General features: G+C 33.4%; 1 protein-coding gene and 1 pseudogene across 1 annotated transcript; one reads left to right on the forward strand and one right to left on the reverse strand.

Annotated features, from left to right (window-relative positions):
* The first annotated feature begins 10 nt into the window (after positions 1-10).
* LOC129809916 (protein valois) lies at positions 11-6,135 on the forward strand. Its single transcript, XM_055860061.1, has 3 exons — positions 11-513; positions 571-759; positions 5,474-6,135. The coding sequence occupies exons 1-3, from the start codon at positions 151-153 to the stop codon at positions 6,017-6,019; spliced, it is 1,098 nt and encodes a 365-aa protein (XP_055716036.1). The 5' UTR covers positions 11-150; the 3' UTR covers positions 6,020-6,135.
* Positions 6,136-7,820: 1,685 nt separating this feature from the next.
* The window catches only part of LOC129809915 (uncharacterized), a 193,690-nt pseudogene continuing 174,929 nt past the window's right edge, over positions 7,821-26,581 (reverse strand).

The following is a 26,581-nucleotide window of genomic DNA, read 5'->3' on the forward strand; positions in this document are numbered from 1 at the left end:
TAAAAGTGCCATAAAAACTCCCGGCTGTCAGAGGTGCATGTGCTTTTTTTTGAAAATTTTTCACGTTTTTTGTTTACCCGCCAGTTTTTCTGCATTTCAACCAGTTTTCCGCCCATTTTCTCACGCATTTCCCACAGTTAACTCCCCGAAATGCTTCCCGGAAGAGAACGAGCTAATCTGGCGCATATGTTCAGAGATTTGGGCGGTGAACCGGCAGAAGAGGAATTGTCAACAAACACACATTTTCCTCATCTCAATACCAAGGAATACCTCCGGAGGATGAAGATTCCGGAAGATAGCACTATTGCTCAGGAGTTCCATGAGTCCTTCGATATCAACTTAGCCGGGAAGACAGTTGTTGCCATCAATGACTACCGAGCTCGTTTCTGGGTGGGACATTTCTGGGGATACGAAACAACTGAGGACTACAAGCAGAGAGCCAGTAATCCAAGGGAGCACAAGCCCATCACGACTTCTCCTATCAATGTCATTAGGTTCATCCAGGACAATTTGGTAAGACTTTAAGAAACTTTCCCAAAGAAACCTCCTAATCCTTCAACTCTCTGACAGATAGCCCTGGGAAGGGTAACAGGGACCGTTGAGGTTTGGTCCACAAATACCTCCGTCGAGGGATACTTTCCAATTGACCAGAAGAATGAGCATATAGGATCTGTCCTGGACATCGATGTCTTTCTGAATCAGGACGGAGAAAAGAAGAACAGTCTGATCGTTTCCGTGGACAGCGAAGCCTGCATAAAGGTAAGATCTTTAAGATTTATTTTCTAGAAGGGTTTCCTAATCACTTCAGTACAAGAAAAAGGGTTTACGAAAACACTTGCCTATCTTATGGGATCTTATAGGATTTTTATAATCAAACAAAAAAGAAATACGATTTTATAAAACTGATTTTTAATTTCTTATTGACCTATTAGATTTTTTCTGATTAGAATTATTATCCAGTAAAGATTTGATCGTAATCAATTTTTTCTCAATTTTCTTGTTAGAATAAGAGCATAATATTCAAGCCGAATTATGCAGTGGCGTAGTCAAGGATCAAAATATTTGTTCGATTAAAATTTGTATAAAGAAAAAATCGACAGAGGTAGGGGATTCTCTGGTCGGCTGGGTCAGCTAATAGAAGAATTCAAAAAAAAAAAAATAATAATAATAAACAAATAAATAAAGTCGATAAGGCGATCCGCTATCAAATTCTCGCATTCATTTCCTTCTGATCAATCGTTGATTGCATCGATTGTTGTATCGTATCTGCATACACTCAGTCCCGGCATTATGCACATTTTCGGGACCGAAAAAAACCCGAAATGGCTTTATGCATCGAGAAAATTTGCATAACCGCAGGCGATTCCTTTTGAATGAATTAGCCATATAGAAAAAATTTCGCACGGAGTCAAAGCAATCAGAGTAAAACAATTCAACTGTTTAAAAGAAATTCAACACAAACAGTATTCTTTGGCCAGAGTTCTTTAGTAAATTGTTATAATAATTAAAATTGTTACCTTAATAAAAGAAATTAAAGTTTTATTCTGAAAAAGAAGAACAGTGTTTTCAAATTTACCGCGTCGCAACATAGGGTAAATTATTGCCTCTACACATTGGGAGCAATTTTTGTCAAAAATTGCTTTTTTGAAGGAAATTCCCTGCAGCGTTGTAGGGGGAAACGTCAAATTTCTGTCAAAAACGCAATTTTTGACGAAAATTGCTCCTAATGTGTAGATACCTTTAAGCCAATTCAAAACCTGCTCCAAATGGAAATTTTTCGCTATTCCAAATGGAAACGTCATTGTTTTCATGATAAATACAGTACTAAATTATTATATTTATATATTTTCTATACCAGTTTCATTATTTAGTTAATTTTGCTCCAAATAAAGCGAAAATCCATTCATAATCACAAATTTTAATTTGTTAATTTCTCAGAAAAAAATAAAAGTACCTTTTCACCATTGAATTTTTCATCGATCGACCATGTTTTCCAATGAAAAACACAATAAAGTGAATGTTGTTTATTCGTTTTGTTTAACATTTATGTCATATTTCTGGCTAATTTTAGTTAAATTAAATGTTAGTCTTTATTGTTAACGGTACGTGAAGTTTTCAAATGAAATTATTACCTATTTCGTGAACAAAAAGGGTTTTTCTGAAGTGTCTGCAAATGCTTCAATAGGAAACACTAGAAATATGATTTTTTTGGAGAGATTTTCTTATTGTTTTAGACGGGGAAGGAGAAAATACCAAGAATAAGAACAAATCTTACATTCAAGCGCAACTCAACAGGGTTTTGGAAACACTGTTTGTCTCCAATTAGAAACTTTCCCTTGTTTCCATTTTGATTAATATGTTTCCAATAAAAGCATTTTACGCTCACGTATTTTTCTTGTATTTAAGAAGTTTTCAAATTATATTTAAAGAATTTTCACTAAACAGTAACATTCTAGAAGAATCAAGGAGCATATTTACATAATTCTCTTCAGAAAAAATATGAAATGTGTTAAATCTTCTGTCAAAGTGAAAGCGTCTGGAAATGGTTTTGAATTTTGGCTATATGGACCTGATTGAGTCTGACAGCCAAAAACATAAAAAGAAGAGAGAGAGAGGGGTTTTGAATTAGAACATTTACCCTAGTAAACATTCAGGCGTACAGTAGTTCCTCAAATTTGAACTTGGGGGGGGGGGTATAGATGACATTTCTCACTCCTCAAATTAGAACAATATTTTCAAAAACGTAACGGACTTGATGTGAAATGCACTTTCCCTAAATTAAGAAAAATATCTTTAGAGAATATATCAATGTAATTTATTGTGAAATAAATGGAATTTGTTGCGCAAGTTGATAGAATACGATAATATTGAGGAAAGACCAGAGAAAAATGGTTCTAATTCAGATTCCACGCAAAACTTTCTTCAAATAACCTCAAATTTTACATTTTGAATTCAACTGTCGTTCAAATTTGAGGAGTTCAAATTTTAGGAACTCTACTGTATTTCACAAATGATTTGATAAATTGACTCCCAAAAGTAGGCAAATTTGCATGTACATAATCCCGATGTGCATAATGCCGAAACTGAGTGTACAGATGGCGCTTATTGTGTGAAATGCTGTGGCTGACACAAAAGAAATGTAGCCCTGTAGCCGACCGGCCGCAAATAGAGATGGTAAAATTTCAGAAATTTCACAGCAGTCGCCATCTACTTTAGGCAGAAATTCATTAAATTTCATGAAATTTACCAACTCTAGCCGCAAAGTTTCACAGTAACAGAAAATTCCCTGGAATTTATCTTCTATTTTTCCGCGAGAGTTTCCGTGGAAATAAACGCTAATATTCCGCTTGGAATTCTGCGAAGTTATCAGCTTTATTTCGCGTGGATTTCCTGGAAAAAAAGTCCGAGGAATTTTCTTGTAACATATCTGAGAGCATTCCCTGGAAATTGATTCAAAATTTCCGTTGAATATTCCGAGTATATTTTCTGATATCTTTCTGACCAAGACTCCATGGAAGTAAGCGCGAAAATTCTGCAATTATTTTTCGCCCTAACGCTATAATTCTTGCGAGCTAGACATACTCAAATGAACGACATGGTAGCAATATTTTCAATTCAAAAGTAGAACAATTGAGTGTTCGTCTGATAGATGAACACTCTCCAAGTTCTAAGCTGCAAATTGGCACTGATCGTCCATATTTGTGGATGTTTTTTTTTTCTGGAAACTCTCTATGAAAGTTCCACGACATTTTTAATCAATTTTTGGAATAATTTTGAAGAAAAATATATTTAAAAAGTCCACTGGAAAAGTCGTGGAATTCCGTAATATTAAACCACGGAAGCCACTAAGGCCGTTGCATGGAAATTTCCACGGAGAATTTCGTGGAAATAAAGAGGATTTTTCCGAATTTTTAAAGGGCTGATTGCCGACTATACGCTAATAATCCATATGAAAAGCCGTGGAAATATTCGTCAGAGAAAAGTCCATGGAAACTCGCGGACATTTCTTATTAGACGGTCATATACAGAGTTCCGCAAACGTCCATGGAACGCTAGGAAGAAATTTAGCGTCATATTCCATCTCGGAAGCTTACGCGGATTTTGAGCGGTAAAATCCAGGGAATTCCACGCGGATTTTTAACGGTAAATTCAGCGGACATCGCAGAAAAGGCTGCTGGAAAGCCAGTGGAATCGCTGCCGCCGTTGGCTATTGGGTGTTTTGTTCCCACTGTCAGGAACAAATTAGTACATTTTTTATAACAATATTATTCCTACATCTGTAATATATTTGTTCCAAAAATTTTCCGTGTCCGTGGACGAGGTAATTTTTGGAACGAAATTATTACTCATATGGGAAATCTTTTTGCTCCCATTGTCGGGAACAAATTAGTGTAAAAGATTTCGTCTTACAGTTAAGGCTTATACTTCAGTCGAGATGGATTTCGGTGGCGAAAGTTCATAAGGAACATCAAATAAAACCAACTTAAGAGTGTTTTATACAGACGCGTGCATGACGAAATCATATGCGAGTTCTGGCAAGAAGGAAGGGAAGGGAATCTCAAAATAAAAAATGTGAAACCATGTAGCACGAAAATTGCCACAGATTTGGCGTCCTCCTCCCTTCGTTGTGACGGGTGACGGAGTGTGAGAGGAGGAATACCATTTTATACTAGACGAGCTATTTTTTGGAACAAATTCGTTACCAATATTGGGTATCTTTTTGTTTCTCCTAGAAGGTACAAATTTATTCCAAAAATTTTCGGTGTCTGTGGAACAAATATGTGCCGAAATTTTTTACCGTGTAGGGCAGTCAAAAAAAGAGAGCAAGATTGCCAAGTTAATCTAATCAGCTGTATGGCAATTTAATTTACTCAGGGGTAATTTAATTTACTTACAATTTAATTTATTTCACTCAGGGAAACTACAAAGCTTTTTCCAGAGCTTTCGGCTCGGTCTCTACGCCTTCATCAGTGTTCGTTATTTTTTCTTTTCGCTGAAGCCACAGATAGAGGCTGGGAGACCGAACCGAAAGCTCTGGAAAAAATTGATGAGTTTCCCTGAGTGAAATGTACTTTTCCGACGATTTCCCGAATTCCCACCTCGTTAAACTGATTTGTTCACGCAGAAAAATTTTGGCTCTAAATTTAAGAATATATAAGATCCTGGGAACTTAAATTTCACGTGAATCCCCGAAGCGTTTAAGTTTAGAAGCTCTGAGCGAATTAAATGGGCTAAAATTCCTAGCTCTTTCAAGTTAAGAGATCGGGAACTTAAGTTCAGCATTAGCTGGAAAATGAAAATGTCTACAGATTTGCAAATTGCAACTAAAACTAAATGATCAAGGATTTAGAATTAGGGCACTAACATTCATTGGATGGGATTTAAAATTAAATTCCTGGGTGTTTCTGTTTAAGAATTTTCCATTTTTCTGTGTGTTTGTGAGAAAGAAATTCGACAGATGATTTTTCTCTAGATTTGGGAGGTCGATTACATGGATGTTGTATCGACTAGTACATTCCGTCATGCCCATGGAGGTGCCATAACGAGCGTCTCGACCCGTCCAGGATCTGATGATGTATTCGTCACGGCCTCTCGAGACAAGAGTTCATGTCTCTGGGACTTGCGTCTGGCCTCAAGGCCTGCAAGTGGTCTTCTTCAGAAGCACAAGAATGCTCTGACTGCCGTCTGTTGGACTTTGGGGAATAATGGGGAACAGGAAGAGAGTTCTGTGGTAAAATTGGGCGATGCTGCTGGCTCGATACTCACAGTTGATGTCCGGAAGCCCAATGAAGTTGTACAGGAATTTTCTGCCTTTGAGCGTCCAGTTAAGAGAATCAAAGCGACAAAAGGGAAGTTTGCAGTCTGTGGACATACGAATTCCTTCAAAGTGTTTAACAATGATGACCAACTGATCCTGGAAGATGCTACTAGCCAGGATTTTGTTCGTGATATCACGTTCCAGGGGGATAGAGTACTGAGTCTCTGCTGGGATGGAAATATTGTAGAAAAGGATATTTGAAAATTAAAGATAATTTTAATTGTTTTTTTCTTTTGATTGAAAATAGGTAGATATTTTTAAAAATTTCTATTTTATTATCGTATCTCATCAAATACACTCTTAAACACTAATATCAATATGCATTTTTTTTCTCTCCTCCGTCAACATTTCTTTTTTTTCAGTAATTGTATTTTTTTTTATTAAGTTGATAAACTCTGCCTATCGAAAGGGCTTTATCTCTTTTATTTAAATGTCCTATCGAAGCTAATATAGAAAAGGTTTTTTCTTGATGAAAAAAAAACAAACACATGAGTCTCTTCTAAATGTGTATATAAGATTTCTTTTTTTCTTTTTCAATTATAGAGATACATTTATGCATGTAAATATGTATAGATAAAATAGTATCACGATTTAGTGGAAGGTTTCGTGTGTTTTATAACTCCAAATATTTTTATCTCAAAGTTCTTTTTTTATTTTATTTTTCTAACTTTTATTTTGAAACGCTATCGAGTTTATCGACAATATAGAATGTGAAACCAACTGTTTTTTACTCAATAACATCCTTAAAGTTTTGTAATACAAAGACAAGATTTTTTTTTACTCGCAAAAAGGTGTATAGAAAGAGTTCTAACATTACAAAGTCTAAGAGAACTTATTTCGTCGATACAACACACAAACTTTCTTAAGAATTATATTGGAGGAGAATGATTGACTGATTTTTTTTTCAAATTCAAGATAAAGAATTTTCTCAGTTTTAATCATTTTACTTTTTATTCTTTCGAGTTTTTAATCGTTTTTTTTCTATTTAGGGTCACTAATATTGCAAGGAGCAAGAAATATCTCTAGATACTTTATTTCTTTTTTATATTATTTTGATTTCGAATAATACAAATTACAGTTAATGCAATAAATACACAATTGCAGAAGATTTTGGATGCTCACAGACGTTACTAAATGGTTTGACTAATATGCCTCCAAGTAGTTTTTCTAATATGATAAATTTCTACAATTTTCTTTTTTTTCTCATTTAACTTCTTAATCATATTTTCACTTAAATTAAAAATACGCAAGAAAATGGAATGTCAAGCAATCACAATAATTATTATTGTGGCAATTTCTATTTCTTATCATATATATTTTTTTGTTTTGCAAGCATGCCTAAGTAGGAATTTGTGGTATTTATTACTTTAATTTGATTCTATAAATTAATTAAAATCTCATGTCACAAAATTTTTGTGTTTCATTTCGGCAAATCTTGAAGAAAAAAAAATATTACATGAGTGTGTTGGGTGTTTCCTTTGCACTTCTTTAGAATATCTGTGGATTAAATTGCAAGTTATATTGATATTTCTAATCTCTATTACATATTTTAACTTTACTTTTTTGCTCAATAAATAATTTTCTGTATTTTTAGAATCATTATCTTTTTTTCATTTAAATTGTGCTTTGTATAACACAATACAATATACGGTTAATATCAACATCAAATTTCAATTTTTAAAGGTTTCTTTTTTTTCTTATTAAAATTTGTCTTGCTAAAAACACGCCCTTTTCAAAATGAGGGCGGTGCCAAAAAACCACAAAGATCCACTTGATCACAAGAAAAATTCACGATCAATGTGAACAACTTTTTGGGTCGCCTTTACAAATCTGTGACTTCTTTTAAAAAACTCATATTTTACTGGAAAGTAGAACATGACCTTCTGAATAAGCTCCACCTAGAAATAACCATTAGCCACGCCCCAAATGAAGATTTTTTTTGTCTAGAAGATTTTCCGCTATACAACGACAAGGTAGCGATCGTGTCGTTACTTTCCTCACCGTTTTCAACTCTTCCTATTGCAATCTCAAGGTTGCCTCCCTGACCTGCTTCAGAGTGAGTGTTATGACACCCTGGCGCCATGTATGGTGGAGTCAGTGTGTCATGGGAAGGCTTATGCCCTAGACCAAGCGTCATGGCAAGTTGGCTTTTTTATATGGAGCTATTTGAAGCCAATTCCTAAATTGATCTCGGACTCAGCTCAGTGTTCCGAGGAAAAAATGTATTTAAACAAAAATTTAGTATATTTTATCCCTCCATACGGAAAGGTATCTTATAATACGGAAAAACTTCTCACTTTTTAAATATTTAGCATAACGGTCGCGAGTGCAAAAAAAAATCCCATATAAATTTAAGGGCAGAATCACATTAACAGTAAAATGCTCACCGTATTTCGATTATTTACGCATTTTCATTGCAATTCTTACGCAAATTCTCGATTACCGTATTACCTTATCTCATACTCTGTGGCATTAGATCAAAATAATATAAGGAAATTGAAGAAATAAAACGAAAATGCGATAAACGGTGAATAACAAAAACTGTACGATTAATTTCTCTTACAGTTTTCTTTGCTCACCGTTTATCACCTTTTCGTTTTATTTCTTCAATTTTCTTATAATATTTTCACCTAGTGCCACCGAGTATGAGAAAGTGACTTCAAATTCCAGGCAACTTTCCAGGGGGTTGTCCTAGACCTAGACACACACACGACTGAAGCCGAAAGAAGACTTAGTGGAAAATGATGGAAATGTAGTTTACCCATTATTTCTAATATAATTACGCTAAGCCGTCTCTCGGCTAATCCTTAAGTCTGTCAAGGCCATTAGAGTTTCCGATTGAGCCTGCGTTTCCCAAAAAGAGGGCCACTACCTGTTGATTGTAATACCTTAGACACACTTACGACTTAAGCCGAGAGACGGCTTAACGTAATTATAATTCAAATAATGGTAATACGGGCTTCAGATTTGTGGTTTAGCCATACGGCTTAATTGCTCTAATTTTATTTATCAATCACGATTTGTTGAAAAATTTAACTTGGGCTTGGATAACCAAAGGTAAATGACTTATTAGGCTCACAAAAGCAATAAAAATGCTCGCTATTTAAGATTTTGAGACCTTCGGGAACTGGGCTAAACCTCTAGTCTGAAGATAGTTTAAGATTACATTTCCATCAGTTTCTGACTATCCATCTCTTGGCTTAAGCCGAGAAATGGTTTAGTTGATGCGAAATTGATTAATCATAAATCATTATAAATTAATATAAATTAATCATTATTTTGTTCATAAATACGTTAAGCCGCCTCTCGGCTTAAGCCGTGCGTGGTTTAAGGCATGAGTGTCTGTAGTTCGGAAGGGCTACACCGGCTACACAAACGACCATTAAGCGATCTCGGGACAGACCCGGGACAAGGTGACTGAAACAAATTCAGAATCTTACGTAAAATCGTTTTGGGATCGACTCCGAACGGATTCTAAAGCGACAGAGGATTGAAAAGCGTGAGCTTCTTTGGATTATTGGACAAATGGTATTTTTTGTGGGAAAGCGTCATTGGCAGATAATACTTTGTCAATTTTGTCTCCCTTTCCATAATTGACAAAATAACAAAAAACTGGTAAAGCCACGCCTCTTTATAAGTTGCCCCAACTTGCTTTATTTTTAATTACAAGAGATTACATCAAATTCATTCAGTATCTCGTACAATCCACGGAATTTAGGAATAATATTTGCCAAGTAATATTAACAATAATATTAATAAAAACATAATTGTAGAGTTTGATGAAGTTTGATATTGTCAGAATTATCAGACAAATGGGTATTTACCTAAAGATACAAGTTGTTGAAAGCTAAGCCTTGTTTGATTTAATTCTTCTCGTCTGAATTCCTATTTTTCGCTGTCTCATTAGATCGTCTGAATTATTGATAAAAGGGAACATTTAATTTGGCCACGCCTCTTTAGAAGTTACACCCACTTGCTTTTATTTTTAATTGCAAAAAAACATCAGATTGTTTTAAATATCTCGTAAAATTCTCATAATCTTTCAGAAAGTAATATTTGTCAAGTAATATTAACAATAATCATAATAAGAAAATAATTAAAAAATCTGATGAGGCCACGCCCTTTTCATGAAACTATTTCTATCACCTGTTACTAAAGTAAGACTTGTTCGAGGTAATATTTCTCATCTAAATTTCTATTATTTTCGCCGTCTCATTAAGTCTTTGGAATTACTGAGAATAGAGAAAATTTAAACTGGTCACGCCTCTTTAAAAGCTCCACCCTCCAGTTTTATTCGCAATTTCAAATAAAACTCTGATTTTTACCAAAATGTCATAAGTTTGTTGGAATTATTACTTGGCTCACTTGTGTGTTCTTCTGTCGATTTTTCACGAAATTGTGCCAATATGCCGATTGTGCCAATATGCTGATCTTCGATGTTTTCGAAATCGATAGATCATGTCCATTTGTCGATCCCTTAAAAATCGCGTCAATCTGTCGATTTTCTACTCTAAATCGGTGTTTATTGTTGGAATTGCCGCTTATCTTTTGACCATGTCTCATTTGACAGCTAAAAACATTTGACAGCTAGTTACTAAAAAAAACCGCCTAAAACAAACTGAAAATTGAATGGAAATTAATAATAATAACGATTTTGATTAATTTTTCGCTCTTGTAAGCCCTCTTTGCAGCCAAAATTAGTTGGCGAAGTTTTTTGATGGTCATGTGTAAAGGGAAGATCTTGTTAGACCACGCCCCTTTTAGAATGATACCCACTTTTTTTACGATTAAAACCGAAAGTCCTAATTTTTCTTAGCTGCTGCCTTAAGATTGTTGAACATCTTGATGGAAAAATAGCCTTTGCGAAATATAGTATGAAGATATTATATTTCATTTAACGTCTAAAATTTGGTAGGGGGCGTGGCCTAAATCCATATTCGCAGAACTCCTTTGAAAGCGCCTATCATGATGGCGATTTATATCTTCAAATATGCTTCTAACATGATAGAAGTTCGAAAACTGGGCATCAAGACCGAAAAAATCTCGAGCTTTTGAAAATTTAAATTCAAAATGTTTAATTTTTTTATATTTTTCAATAATGTATTTAAATAACTCAAAAAATGTATAATTCTTGCTTTTATTTTTCTCAGTTGATTTTTATACCAATATTTTTGAGTTTTCCGGATCTTGATCTAGGGTCGGAGGAACGTCTGTTCGACAGGGAACCCCTATTGATACTTTTGTCAAAATGTTGAAATTTTTTCTGTAATATACCTTTTACTATAAACAGAGATGTTCAAATTTCATATCTCAAATAGTACAGAGTAGGGTGTCAATATGTGCTGACACGAGTTCTTAAAGTGTCAATAGACGTTCCTTTCACCTTAAATGTTGTTCTTATTTCATTGCAATTTCTGAAAGGGGCGTGGCTAATAGTTCCAGTAGGTTAAGAATTTACCCAAAAAGTCCAGTCTCTTTTCCCGCAAAATATGACACTAAAAGAATTGGAATTGTAAAGTAATGACCCAATTTCACTTCTTATATTAGAGGATTCTATCTTCAAATTTAACATGGTCTTGTATTTCAAAAAACATCTCTTCTGAGTATAATTTTTGGTGCCTTTGTAAAAACCACCTCAATCGTGAGGAAGTGCACCACATCAAAAAAATGGTAATTTCTCATGCAAAAAACCACTCTTCCAACAATAAATTCCAAATGTTAGCACTTGGAAAAATTTACCAATTAATCACTTTGTGACTATAATGAGTTACGTGCTGTGTCAATTGATGAACGCAACACCAAACAGCCTTCCACCCAGAAATTGGGACGATTCAGCATACTCTGCCACAAAGATAGCTCTTTGCCGGTAGCATCCATCCACTCCACAGGCTTCCCATAATGTTTGCCTAGAGCAGAAGAAAAAAAAAATCACAAACTGTATTACTTTGCAAAAACATACCACAAGCATTTCCTCCGATGAATACCCTTACTAAACCACAAGAGCTTATTGTTGGTTAGCCAATATTCCTCATTCTAAAATGCTTTTAAATATTTTCCCCATACCAGAAAGAGACGACTTCCTGCCATGAGAGGTCGATTTAAAATCAATTATGTCCACTGATTGAATATTGATTATCTCTATTAATTCAGAATTTAATTATCTTGAGGAATTGAAGTGATGTTGAGCGTGGGTTGTTGATAAAAGAGCTTCAAACAAGGAGGGTGAAAGAAAAGCTGTGAAGATGAAAACCGGAGCACGTTGCACGTTTTATTCCGTCATAAAAGTGATATTTCAGTAATCAATCCATGTCAAATGTACCCAACTTTAACGAGGAAATCGGTCGCTTTTAAACTTGTAAGTGCCACTCGTTTTGGTCAAGCATTCAACTGAAACGCTTTGAATTTTTTCTGTAAAAGGTAAAAACTTTTCAAATAACATTGAAATATTCAACCCCAACTTGAAAAGTGATTTGCGAAAATGTTTAACAAATTGGTGCTTAAAGTACTTCTATATACTTTTCAATATCAAACGACTAAATGGTTATGCCAAAGGTTGTATTAAAATGTAGTAAAAAATATAATTCCTCTTCAGTGAAGCTATGAAAAGTTTGCGGAATTCAAACTTTACTTAAATTCATGCAAAAAAGCAGAATTCAAGTAATTTTTTGTACATTCCTTGTCAATTGCTGATTTAAATCAGCTCATAAACCATTAGAAAGCTAAACCAATATGTTACAATTTTATTAAGAATGAATGGAATGAGTAAATAAATTATAGAAAAGTTACACAAGATAATTTTCCGCACGTTGACGAGAAAGAACGTTCCCTTGAACGTTCCCCAGAAAATGTGCAAAGATTCAAAAATTAATTAAAATAGAAAAGTTTTTTACAAGATACGCGAATTGTACTTTTATATTTATTATTGTTATATTTCTGCTATTTCCTGAAGTTTAGAAAAATAGCAGTGTGGCAGTCATTGGAATTGACAGAGGCACAACTCATTCTGATTCTGAGTAAATTTGCAAGAGTCAACGTAAAAGTTTCAAGTTGTTTTTTTTTCGACAAAAAAAAGCAAAGTTGTTCCTTTGTAAATTCGAATATTCAACATGCTTCCAAGGAGATTTATGGCTTCTACACACTAGAGAAATTTATGTCCATATTGAAGCAAATTCTCTATTCTTCTGTAGGAAAAACTCTTCAATATTGACACAAATTTCTCTAGTCTGTGGAGGCCATTATGTAGATGCAATTTTGCGAATTGAACGTTTTGGTTAGAGGTAACGTTAGGGGTTTTCAGGGACCCTCGATAAGTCAATCCTGAGATTATAATCATGAATTTTCACTTGACATGCTTTAAAAGTTGCGCATAAAGACATTTCGTCCATATTCAACTAATAGCGTTTAATTATTCCTTCTAAAACCGACTTCTAATGATTTAGAATCCTAAAGATCTTCTGTGGGAGTCCCAGTCAAAACCCCGAAAGTCAAAATCTTGAAAAGCCAAATAAATCCAGAAAATCAAAATCTCGAATAGTTGAAAATCTATAGAAAAGCCATAATTCCAAAAGTCAACATCCCGAAAAAACAAAATCCTAAAAGTCAAAATCCCGAAAAGTCCAAAATCCCGAGAAGACAAAATCCTGAAAAGCCAAAATCCCGAAAAGCCAAAAATCCTGAAAAAGAAAATTCCTGAGAAGTCGAAATATCGAAAAGTCCAAAATCCCGAAAAGGCTAAGATCCTGAAAAAAGCAAAATCCCGAGAAGTAAAAATCTCGAAAAGTCCAAAATCACGAAAAGGACAAAATTCTGGAAGTCAAAATCTCGACAAGTTCAAAATCTTGAAATCCAAAATCCCGAAAAGGCCAAAATCCCGAAAAGGCTAAGATCATGAAAAAGCAAAATCCCGAGAAGTCAAAATCTCGAAAAGTCCAAAATCACGAAAAAGACAAAATTGCGAAAGTCAAAATCGCGACAAGTACAAAATCATAAAAAACCAAAATCCCGAAAAGGCCAAAATCCTGAAAAACCAAATTCCCGAGAATTCAAAATCTTGAAAAGACCAAAATCCCGAAAAGACTGAGATCTTGAAAAAGCAAAATCCCGAGAATTCAAAATCTCGAAAAGTCCAAAAAGCCAAAATTCCGAAAGTCAAAATCGCGACAAGATCAAAATCTTGAAAGCCAAAATTCCGAAAAAGCCAAAATCCTGAAAAGGCCAGAATCCGTAAAAACCCAAATTTAGGAATTTATTAGTTGAGCTTCTTTTCGTTTCCCCTATCTGATATGTTTTTATCCCTTGAATAATTTATTCCGAACAAACAATATGATCAATCAAGATGATCAAGATCACAAAATACAAATTTCAAACTAATTTTCTCCCGAACTTCGAATATTGAAAGCGTTTAAGTAATGTTGAATATAGTAAATAAAAATGAGTTAAATTACTTTATCAACATTCCACTCCTTGGCTTGTGATTAGACTTGTAGCGACCTAAATAGATACCTTCGTTCAGAAACATTTAGTACAATCCACCAAATATCCTTCCCTTAATAAAAGTCAGCATTTTCTACTGAAAGATTATCTCAGAATTTGGATAGGCCCATAAGTGTAGGCCTATTCCATATGCATATCTACATTCATGGCTATCACTTTCGAAAACTTAGTCAAGCTTCGGACATGAAGTTTTTCCACATATTCACGGCACAGAACAAAAGTCAAACAACTCGGTTTTTTACAAAATTCGTTTTTTCGGTTTTTGGGTATTCTTTGACAGCCTATGCCTTCCGTGAATATTATACCCAAAAGTTATTTATTCTAAAAGTTGGGGCTATAAATATCAAAAATCCTATAATTAGAATGTCAAATCTCAGCTTCAAATCGCTTTCCTGCAAAATTTGTAGGATAAATGATCAATCGGATTTCAAAAAATCATAGCAAATTTTTGTTTTTTATTATAAATTCCAGACCAACAAAGAACTAGGCTAAAAATTTACTTTAAAAACGGTATTACACCTTAATGCGATATTTTTTAAACATTTTTTTCAGAATAAATATTAGCTGCAGAGAATGAGTAATACGGGTTTCAGCGGTTTCAGCAATTTTAGTGATTTGTCAAATTCTAATGAATCACTTGACATGCAATTATAAGTCAAAATAATTCTCAAAAATCTTGTCTTATCCCATCCCTAACTGCCCTTATTGTCTTTAGACCATATTCTTAAGTGCTTGAATTAAAGAACAGCTTACGAAAAATATGAGTGCGTGCATATGCACACGGGTACCGGGTACTTCCCCCTACCGTAGATACGGGTGAATTTGCAGCCCTGCTTTTCGTAAACTTTTCTTTAATTCTAGCACTTAAGGATGGACTTCATTGATTCGATCAATTATGTCCGATCTACAGTATGCGTTAAAATAAGAGAAGTAAATGAATGGTAAAGAATTAAATTTCAGTCGGTTACAATATCTTCACAAAAATTGGACTAGTTTATACAATTACCAATTAGATGGATGCAGGTAAAATGAAAACCTTTTTGTTTTCCCTTTGCCGAAACTTAATGAAAATTTTACAGTTTTTAAAGTTCTAAATTCAGTACTTTTCAAATTTGATTACTTGCTGACCTAATTTAAGTTTTTACTTCTCATTTGTACAATCCCCTTCCTTAAAATAACTTCAAATCAATTTTGTGTTTTTTACCGGACCAAAAAAGAACATTTTATTGAGAAAACTACTAGTTTGCCATCTAAAATTATTTATTCTAATTCTGATTGCAATAAACTTTAAGTTCTCAATGGATCGAAGATTTTTACGATTTTTATGGCATTCGTTATTATTATAAATGCAATAGGAATAATTCATGAATAAACCAAAGGAAGCAAAAAATTAACAAAATAACGTCAGTAATACAGGAAGTTCTGAGAATGAAAAGTGAATAATTAGCTCTTTTAAGCAGCCGTGAGTTAAAGAATTAACACTATTTCGTGCTGAAAATTTTCACAATATTGGCGAATATCAACTATGAAGTAATCAGAGACGTGCGTGGATCTTTTACCTGATAACTCGAATTTTTCGTCTTTCATCAAAGTTCTAGCAATTTTATCTATGATGGGGGAGGAATATTCTTTAAGTCCTGAAGAAGCATGGGAAGAAGTCTTATTTGGTGAGTGCAAATTTAATTTTTTAATTTTGAAAATGTTATAACGTGGAGAGCCTAAAATTATTATATAGTAGGGAAAATTACTTCAGACTTTATCTCAAGATCTAAATAACACTAAACCTACCAAGACCCGGTCAAATTTACCGGTTTAAAATTAATACATATTTAAACGGTACAATGTCACTACAGTAGACTCCTCGCTCAATCGGCTCTTTTTCAATCGGGCAAAAAATTTTGTTGACAATTTTCACGTTTAATTATGAAGCTAATTCGCTCAAATTCGCTGTAGTTCTTCCTATTTTATCGTGATTCTTTATAATTGAGCGCTTTTTGTGGAATTTACAATGGCTTTGACGCCCAAATCCATCGATAAACCGGATGACATTTTGCCCCAAATGCCCAATTGAGAGAGAGTCTACTGTATTAAATTTTATGAATTTCTTAAAATATGCGTGTAATTTAATTTTCAGTCCTTAAATTTAAATTTTTTGCTCTTTTTTGAGACATATTTGTTGAGTATCCTATCCTACCCTATATCATGGTTTGTCATTTGACCGAAAAAATGATCAAAAACGGTTGGCAGGTTTTGTGTCAATCGTGTTTACAATGTAGTTCTGAGGTATTTTAATAATTTTATCCACGAATGGGGCATATTCAAGGGGGAGATATTAGGGTCGGAAGCCAAAAATGAATTGCTTGGAAGTCTTTGGAAGTGGGAGTACTAGTCTTTTGGGTCTAATTCCGTATTTTTCAGACTACGTTACTTTTAGTTGAGATTTTTAATTCTGGCGGCAGTATAAAATTTCAAAATGTTTGTTGAAATTTTCAAATTCGGCTTGAAGCAAATACGCTCAAATTTATTATAGTTTAATTTGTGTCGTAATTTTTCTGAGAAAAATATTCAGTTGAATAATAATTTTCCTTAATTTTTACAAGAATTTCAAATTCATGTAGTGGCTCGCAAATAATGACATAGCTATTGCAGTTGACTTTAAATCAATTTGATATATATATATTTTTTAATTTATCGTATTCGTGGGATTTTTTTCGCGAATGTCGTTAAGGAGAATCCCATAGGTTACCTTTACCATTTTTTGTTTACCTTTTTACATTATACTGGAAAGGTTTTAGTGTATTACATCTCATCAATGCCAAAAGTATTTGTCAAAAAAGTAGATTTGTGCTTTTGAGGACTATTGCAAAATTAGAAACGAAAAGGTACGTTTGTAATATTACCCTAATAATTCGAGTGGAAGAAAGTTTGTGAATAACAATAATTGAAAGGATTTTTAAAATGTTGGAAAACAATAACTAAATCATATTTCGCTATTAAGAAAATTTTCGATGTGTTTAAAAGCTCAATACATGGGTGCTACATTCTTTCACTGAAAGGAATAAGGGGAACTTGGGGAATGTGGTCATATTTCTCCTGATATGTTGCGATAAAAAATCTTTTCTGGATCGATTGGCGACAGGTGATGAGGAATTGACCTAATGCAACAATAGCGAAAAAGGTCTTGGAAAAATAGCCAAACTTGCTGCAAAAGTTGATTAATAATCATAAAAAACCTTTCCCAAGAGTACAAAATGTTTTAATTTTAAAGGATTTTGAAAGTAGGGAGAGAATCAAGCTTAATGAAAGGTGAAGATACGTCTGAAATGCTGAATTACTGTTGCACTCGTACTTTTAAACTCTTACAGGCTTTCCAGCACAGTTTCAATAATTAAACAGGTATACAATGAAAAAAATTCTTAGAAATAAATACAATGAAATAGTACGTTCGAGGTTTTCTTTTGAACTACATCATAATTTGATAATTTGAAGAGAACTTTGTGTTTTGCAGACAAATTTAAGCAATATATTGCTAAAGAATTAATTTCCCGTCTCTAAAGAATCGAATCTCAAAAATCCCTAGAACAATTTGCTGTAAGATAGAATTTTTGTATTTTCAAAAATGACTAAGATCAATAAATGAAACATTAAGAGAATTCACAGGAGGCGTCTCTATGGTCAAATATATACCCTCAAGGACCCTCTATGTTCTCCCAAAGAGAGCACCGAAATGTCGGGTTTAATTTGTTATATATGATTTTTTTTAAAACCTCAGTCCAAAGCATTTTTTGGAGATTTTTAAGGAAAACCTCATTAATTCACCCTCAAGGGGTGGTTTTACAGATTTCATGTATTAATATGAAGTTGTAGGGTAACTCTTCACCTTTCCAATGGATATCTAAAATTTAAATTCCGTTCACTAGAACCGGAGATATAATCAATAAAGTAAAACAAAACAGCTAAAATGCAAAAAAAAAAATAAATTCTCAGAATTGCGATGTGATTGGAAAAAATTAAAGTCATTTTCTAAATCAGCATACCCAATAGCATAATAATCAACTAATACTTCTTAAGAATTTAAAAAAAAATTAATTTTGTAGACCTGTGCTATTACAAATGACAATACATTTTTTTGATAGGGTGGAATAACCGGCTATCGCCATGTTTAGGAAAAAATTAAATTCATTTAATCATAACTTTTGAATCCTTGTTACAAGATAAGTCAAATTTGACACAAAGTTACTTAGATGTATTGGCTCTAAATACGTGAAAACAATAATCCTAGAACATAACGCTGGACTACTTAAAAAACTGATTTTTATTAATAATGCAAAAATAACCATTTCGTCGCCACTTTTTACCACTTTTCGCCAGTTTTGTAAAATTTGTAACCACTTCTCGCCACCCACTTGAAAAGAACCACACTCGGTTATTTTAGGCAATGCTATGAAAAGAATACATTCACCATTTCTCTTTCCTTGTGATCACTTTATTATTACTCTCTTTAAATGATTTTTCTTCACTTTTATTTGAGAAATCAAATTATGGGGCTTTTGCAGAAAGTAAACAATGCAGATTTGACAACTGAGAATGTACGAAATGAAGTTAGCGTCGCCTATTGAAAAAATATGGCGACAGGTGGTAAAATCAATTCCAGAATATTACCACTTCTCGCCATGCCTCATTTTTATACAAAAATAATATAAAATGAAATATTAATTGACTAAATACAAATTTTATGTATTCCACAAGTGCAATTAAATATTGAATAGACAAATTATTTACCCAAATAGGTATTTTTGGCCTGATGAAAATTTGACGACACTTAGTACATTTGGTAAGAGATGTTGGATTCGATGCACTTGCTTAAAATATTGCTCTAAAAAGTGATCAAAATCGTGAATCCAAAACGAATAATTATTATTTTTCGAATCTATGCGTAGAAGCAGAAACAATACAAAAAAATTGCGACTCATTTATTTCATAAATTGCGAAAAATAGCGATTTCAATGTAAGTGGCGAGAAGTGGGGCACTGGCGAGAACTGGTGATTCCACCCTATTCTATTTTCCAAAAGTAGCTTCACTGGTCTCTTATGAAAATTCAAAATATGTTGATAGCCCTTCGTAAAATGCAGATAATATTAAAATATTGAAAGTTTGCAAAAATATCTGGCTCCAGAAATTCAAAATATTAGCAAAATGTTAAAAATATCTGTAAAAATAAATTTCTTGAGATTCTTTAAGAATATTTCTTATTAGATTTTTCATCAGATTAAATAAATTATTGATTTCTAAGTATGAGAAGTGCATGAAGTGCAGGAAGTACTGGAAGTATTGCAACATTTTTGAGAGTGTTGCGAAGTTTTGGAAGTGCGAAGGACTCTTCCATACAAATTGTGGAAGTGCCTGGAAGTGGTGTACAAATGTACACATTTTCACCCAAATATCTCCCCCTTTGGAATATTGAAAAAAAAACTGAGAAGAGAGGCAGACTTGGCGGTAGAAAAATATTTTAAAATGCAAAAATGGCAGGAAGTGTCCAATGAGCGATCTTGAGCTCTAGAAAAGTCAGTCTTGCAAGACCTCCCGTTGGGCAAAGTGAAAAGTGGCCATTACCTGTTCCGAGAGAGAAGCGCACGCCACCCAGAAATTCATTGCTGGCAAGTCGATCGTGATCCCAGATCGTCAGTTCGAGGGCTCTCTCAGACAATTCCTGGAGCGTAACATCTTCGTATACGATTGTGTGATTCCACACGGGATTAACTGTTCGTTTGATTACGTCGGTTTTGCGCTTGGAACTGCGACTCTTTTCTGGCAAGAGATAGCTAGAGATATGGGGAAAGATTGTAATAAATTTAGTTTTTTTTTAGTGATACGGATTTAAATGGGTGGCTCTTTCTTTACCTTTTGCAGAAGGCGTCACAAGTTCCATTGGCCTTGACAGGCATCAGATTCTTAGCTTCCTTCACGAGCACGTGCAGGGCTCCCTTGGTTGAAGTTTTTATTGAGGATTTGCTGAATTTTCGCAAACTAATATTGCCACTGGAATTGTGGCCAGAATCCGGTGGTACAAATTTCAATCCCACAATAATATCACCCCGATAGGCTGCTGGCTCGTCAAATGGTTCACTCTGCAGTGGCAAAAAGACATATCATTCTCAATGAATCACACATTTTCCGTATTCCAAACTTACTCGTTCTTGCAGCTGATACCACTGTGGTTGAGGGTTATCGAATAATTTTCCCTGTAAATTGATTAGCACTTCACCCAGAAAATCATTCCGACCAAACATATCCGAATGCCACACAGTTAGCCACAATGTCCGAGATTCCAGGCTGCTGATGGACATGTGAAATTTGAGCACTTCGTCAAAGAAGGGATTGAGCGTATGCTTCTTCACTTTAGTCTTCCTCTTGCCACTCTTGGATTTATCGGGCAGCAAGTACACCTGTCGCAACCAAATACCCACATCATCAGTATCAATTTGTATCAATTTTCACTCCTATTCACTCACTCTCTTTCTCTCTAACTACATACCTTCACGTAGGGATCACTGCGATTCCTCTTGGCGTCCACAGCAGCTAAATCCTTGCATTGCACAATATGAATCTCAAGTGCATTCTGCTTATAGTTGTACTGCATCCCAAATTCGATGTTCCCCTTCACTACCACTGTCCCATAGCGACCCTCCCCGGCTCCAGAGTATACACTAGCCATTGAATCTGATCGTAGCTAAAAGCACAAAATGCACCAGAAAATTACTGATAATCCTCTTCAAGTCTCTCCAATTTACTTCTACAATTTACAATTTTATTGCTTTTTGGTGCACCACAACTGGTTTCAATTGAATATTTGAATTGAATTAAGTCAATAAATTTTCAATTGTTGTTATTGTTTTTCCCCTTTCGAAAAACAACAGTTTAAAGAACTGATAATCCATTCATTTAGTTAAATTTTAGATTAAATTTTTAGTAAATTCAATAGGGAATATTAGAAACAGAATTAATTAAAATTTGAAAAAAAAAGATGAGCATTGCAAAAGAACCTGATAATACCATGTTGTAGCGAATAAATACCCAAATCTATCATTTTTTTTATAAAAGGTGTCTCAGAAATCACGCAAGATTTAAAATGAGCGGCATTTCTGAAATAAAGGTCCCTAACGAATAATAAAAATACTACGTGACAGTTTATAGATTAGTGTTATTAAAAATCGATCACTAAATGACAGACCAACGCTTTTTTATTCCTATAAAAATATATTTAAAAAATAATTAAATAATTTGGTTCGAGAATTGGTCAGAAAATTGACTTAACTTCATCAACTATGAAGAGTCTAATTCAAAAATTCACAGAACTGAATTAATTTTGGGGGCTAAATGCACTTGTCATCCAAGAACAAGCCCTTAAAATGATTAATAATATCGTATCAGTATAATAACAGAAAAGAAAGCTGATCAAGCGTTACTGTTACTGACGCTCGATATCGCGACATGATAACCGAGTTTATGAAGCCTCAACCGAAGGATTTGTCCATTAATAATTAAGTAATTATGAATTCATTAATACTGAGGACATGTGGATTTAGCAGGATAGTGTGACATGTCATATATCCTAAGAAATAATACAATTCCTGCATAAGACATTTCATGATTGTGATTTTCTCTATTGGTGATCCGAATTGGTCTATTAGATCATGTAATTTTAGACCATTAATTTTTTTATTCGGTTATTCGAAGTCATAAGCCTAAGTCAACAGACCTACATCCATCTGTGGCACTAAAAAAGGACTTTTAACCCTGAATTATCGAAATTTAGTCACATTTGTCCAAAAAGGTCATGAAAACCTTAGACGAAAGGATTCATATGCCAACAGAGTCATGAAGGTTAATTACTGGATGCGATATTTAATACATAAACCCTATCTTATGTACTTTGTTTTTCAATTTAGAAAAAATCGTAATTGAGAAAAAATGTGTTTTTTTTTTAATTTAAATCTTGCGTAATTTATGGGACACCCTATATATTTGTAGGATTGGAAGAGCCCCAATTATACGAGACAATTGAATTCTAATACTCCCTCTGTTCCGAAAAAATCTTACATTTTTTCATACAAAATGTCTAAAATTCAGAGTAAAAGCTAATTCAAAACCTGTTCCAAATGGAAATTTTTCGCTACTCCAAATGGAAACATCATTTTTTCCATGATAAATACAGTATTAAATTTTTATTTATGTATTTTCTATACCACAGTTTCATTATTTAGTTAATTTTGCTCCAAATAAAGCGAAAATCCATTCATATTCACAAATATTAATTTATAAATTTCTCAGAAAAATTAAAAGTGTACGTTTTCACCATCGAATTTTTCATCAATTAATCATATTTTTAATGAAAAACACATTAGGGTGATGTAATATTTCTGGCAGAATTTCGTAAAATTAAGTGCTAATCTTTATTGTTAACGGTACGTGAAGTTTTCAAATGAAATAATCACCTATTTTGTGAACAAAAAGGGTCTTTTTCTGAAGTGTCTGCAAATGCTTCAATAGGAAACACTGGAAATATGATTTTTTTTTAGAGATTTTCTTATTGTCTCAGATGGGAAAGGAGAAAAGACCAGGAATAAGAACAAATCCTACAGTCAAGAGCAACTGAGTCTCGTTTTCGTCGCGGTTTCACTTACACTGTTTGTCTCCAATTAGAAACTTTCCCTTGTCTCCATTTGGATTAATTTTTTTCCAATAGAAGCATTTTGCACTTGTGTATTTTTATAATAGGGTTGCACAGATTCGGAATCTAAATTACATCACGATAAGACTCAATTTTATTTAAAAATAGGTAAAAAACCCCAATTTCAAAGGTGCTGCACTTTCAAAGGTACCCCTCTTCCCCTTACTCGTAAATCGTATACTTTACTAAAATGTTCGGAAAAGCTTATATTTTTACAAACGTTGTTCGTATAGATCATTTGAGGATCATTTTTGTTCTCTTATGGCCTCTACACAATAGAGAAATTTATGTCCATATTGAAGGCTTTTTCCTGGGTGAGTGTAGGGAATTTGCTTCAATATGGACATAAATTTTTCAAATGTGTAGAGGCCATACAAACATTTGTTCGTAAATGCTCGTAAACAAATGGAAGAATGTTCGCAAAAATTTTGTTATTTTTCGTAAAATTTTACCAAGTAAGAATATGCGAACAAATGTTTGTAAAAGAACAAAAAAATGCTTATCTAGTGATCATGATACGAACAAAGTATGTGAAAAAGTGCAAGCTTTTACGAACTTTTTTGTGGGTTAGACGATTTACGAGCATTTCGTAAGACTTCAGTAGGAATTACAAACATTTACGAACAATTTAACAAAATATTTTTTCCGTGTAGCCATTAGCATAATTCTTGTTTGATTCTATTCCATTTTGTGCTTGATTCATTTTACCATTATTCGGATTGAATACTTTTCATTTTTGGAAATGGTCCCATTTAATTTCGAGATTGATTCTCTTTACATTTTGTGATTGATTCGATCATATTTTTGTAATAATTCTTTTCCATTTTGGGATTGATTCTATCACATTTTCGCATTGATTTCATTCTACTTTGGGATTGATTCACATTTTGATATAGATTGTATTGCATTTTGTGTTTGATTTACTCAGATTTTTGGATGGATTTCTTCCCATTTTAAAATTGATTTCAGGCTTATTGTTTTCAATTTTGCGATTTGTTTAATCACATTTTGAGATTGATTCTACCACAATTTGCATTTTTAGATTGATTCTTATCCATTTTGGGTTTGGTTCTATCACAATTTAGGATGGATTCGGATTCTATTCCATTTTGTGTTTCATTCAACAATATTTCCATTTTTCGACTTATTTAATCACATTTTCAGTTCGATTTTATTCTTTTTCGTGTTTGATTCAATCAAATTTTCGGATTATATTTTTCCATTTTGGGATTGATTCAATGACATTTTGGGATTGATTTTACCACCATTTGCCATTGATATTACCATTAGATTGATTCCTATCCATTTTGGTTTTGGTTCTATCACAATTTAGGATGGATTTGGATTCTATTGCATTTTGTGTTTCATTCAACAATATTTTCGTATTGATTCCTTTCCGTTTTGAGATTGCTTGCTTTTCATTTTGAAATTGATTTGAAATTATTGATGCTATTCCATTTTATGTTTCATTCAATAACATTGTCGTATGGATTCCTTTCCATTTTGAGATCAATTTCGGATAGTTTTCTTTCCATTTTGCGATTGATTCTATTCCATTTTCCGTTTAATTCAAGCACGTTTGGAAGTGATTCTATATATCAAATTTTTGGATTGGTTTTATTACAATATGCAATTAATTCACACATTTCCCGATTGATCCCTTCATTCCCGCTCCAAAGACTATGATTTCTATACCGCCAAAAACTCATATTAGATTTCAAAATTCAAAGGTTTATTGAGGTGAAATAACAAGAATTCATGTTTTTCCTTCTTTTACCATTTACAACAACTTCCAAAACGCGAAAAGAAATTGGCTAGATATTTGTTGTTAAATTGTCAGTCCTTACATTTCGTGTACGGAAAAAGAATAATGATTAGGAAGAAAGAATTTTTTTTAATGTATTATCGTAACACATTCGCTTTTTAGGGTTAATCGAATGTAAAATCTGTATTACACTTAAAATCTCTTAATTTATTACGATGAGTTCACCTTTTAGATTAAGAAAAATTCATGAAATCAAAATTCACATCCCTTTCTTTCTCAAGCGTTTTTTTTTTCAAATGTTATCCTGCTCTTCCGCACTCTTCTTCTTTCTTTGAACATTACATCAAATCAATTTTGTTTAATCCAATTTGATGTCCGAAAGAAAGGGATAGACATACCAAACATTTAAGAAAGAACGGGAAATAAATTTTGATTAAGTGAAATTTTCCTGATCTAAAAGATGTCTCGGAAGCATTAGCTCTTACTTTTTTAAAGAAAAATAATCGTCTTTATTGTCAAATAAAAATTTAAATTTATGGCGCTGGCACGCCTTTTCAATTGAGTGAATTTCAACCGATTGAAATTTTACCTCTTACTCTTTCAAAGTGAAATCAGATATAGTTGTCTTCTTCTGTCAAATGAAATTTAAAATTAAAATTGATATTTCAATGTTTTTTTTTTTTTATTTCATTTGACGGAAAGAGACACCTAACAACTGATTTCATTTTGAAAGAGTAAGAGGTAAAACTTCAATCGGTTAAAATTCACTCAATTGAAAGGGTGTGCCAGCGCCATTAAATTTCATTTTCAATTCAAATTTTCATTTTATCAAAAATTTATTCTATTTTAAAGCTAAATTATGGGAGTCTTTTAAGTGATTTATAAGTTGGTTCAAATCGGTTGTGAACCATCAGTCAACCGGTTATGAACCGATAAGTAATTTTTGCCCAAAAATCAATTTTATTACTCTAAAACTATTTTGTGGAATCTTTTGAGTGATTCATGAATCGGTTCAAATTCAGAGCCATTGAAAATTAAATAACAATTTCTTTAATGAAAAATTTGAGTCAAAATTATTAAAACAAAGCAAATATTGTGTGAAGGGTTAATATTGATAAAAGAAATGTCTCTAAGGGTTAAATCCCAAATTATAATACGCCATTTAAGCGCTAAATTATTCTCCAGAGGTAGAGGTCATTAGCACCTTCTCTTGTTTGTTCCAAAATAACGACACGCAAATGCCAAAATTTTCATTTAAATGGACATTCCAAGAGTTAATATTTCATGTAAATATGTCAGAGGAAACTTACCCCAAGTGAGCTCAAACTGTGTCTATTCTGATGAAGGGCCACAAGTCGATCGATATCCTCATCAGACTGCGATGGCCATGGATCACTGGAGGCTGATCCGCGTGATCCTGCGGGACTAGTTGGGCCTCCACTTGAGACATTCTTGCTGGTGTTAATGGGTGAAGTTGGGGCAGCTTCTGGTGAAATTGGATTTTCATCTGAAAAAGAAAAATTAACACATTTTATTGGTAAAATACGGAAAGAGTGCTATAAAATATACAAAAAAAAAAGAAGAGCAATTTTGTAGAGCGTAAGAAAGTTATTGAAGCGAAATGTAAAAAAAAAAGAGTAATCATATTCTTGTTTTGCTAAATATTGTGATTCGACCTAATGACCAACAAATTTTTCGCCTTTTATTGCTCAATTGTGTGTCGAAAGTCTTGTGTACAAAAGAGAGCAATGTGGATGAAAGTTAGTCAGCTGA

The sequence above is a fragment of the Phlebotomus papatasi genome, chromosome 1 (genome assembly GCF_024763615.1).
Source record: "Phlebotomus papatasi isolate M1 chromosome 1, Ppap_2.1, whole genome shotgun sequence".
Lineage (NCBI taxonomy): Eukaryota > Metazoa > Arthropoda > Insecta > Diptera > Psychodidae > Phlebotomus > Phlebotomus papatasi.

Excerpts from the sequence above, each read along its gene's own strand:
- LOC129809916 (XM_055860061.1), top strand. The coding sequence starts at position 151 with ATGCTTCCCGGAAGAGAACGAGCTAATCTGGCGCATATGTTCAGAGAT. Across the intron at positions 514-570 it reads GGTTCATCCAGGACAATTTG|ATAGCCCTGGGAAGGGTAAC; the intron begins GTAAGACTTTAA and ends ACTCTCTGACAG. Across the intron at positions 760-5,473 it reads ACAGCGAAGCCTGCATAAAG|ATTTGGGAGGTCGATTACAT; the intron begins GTAAGATCTTTA and ends ATTTTTCTCTAG.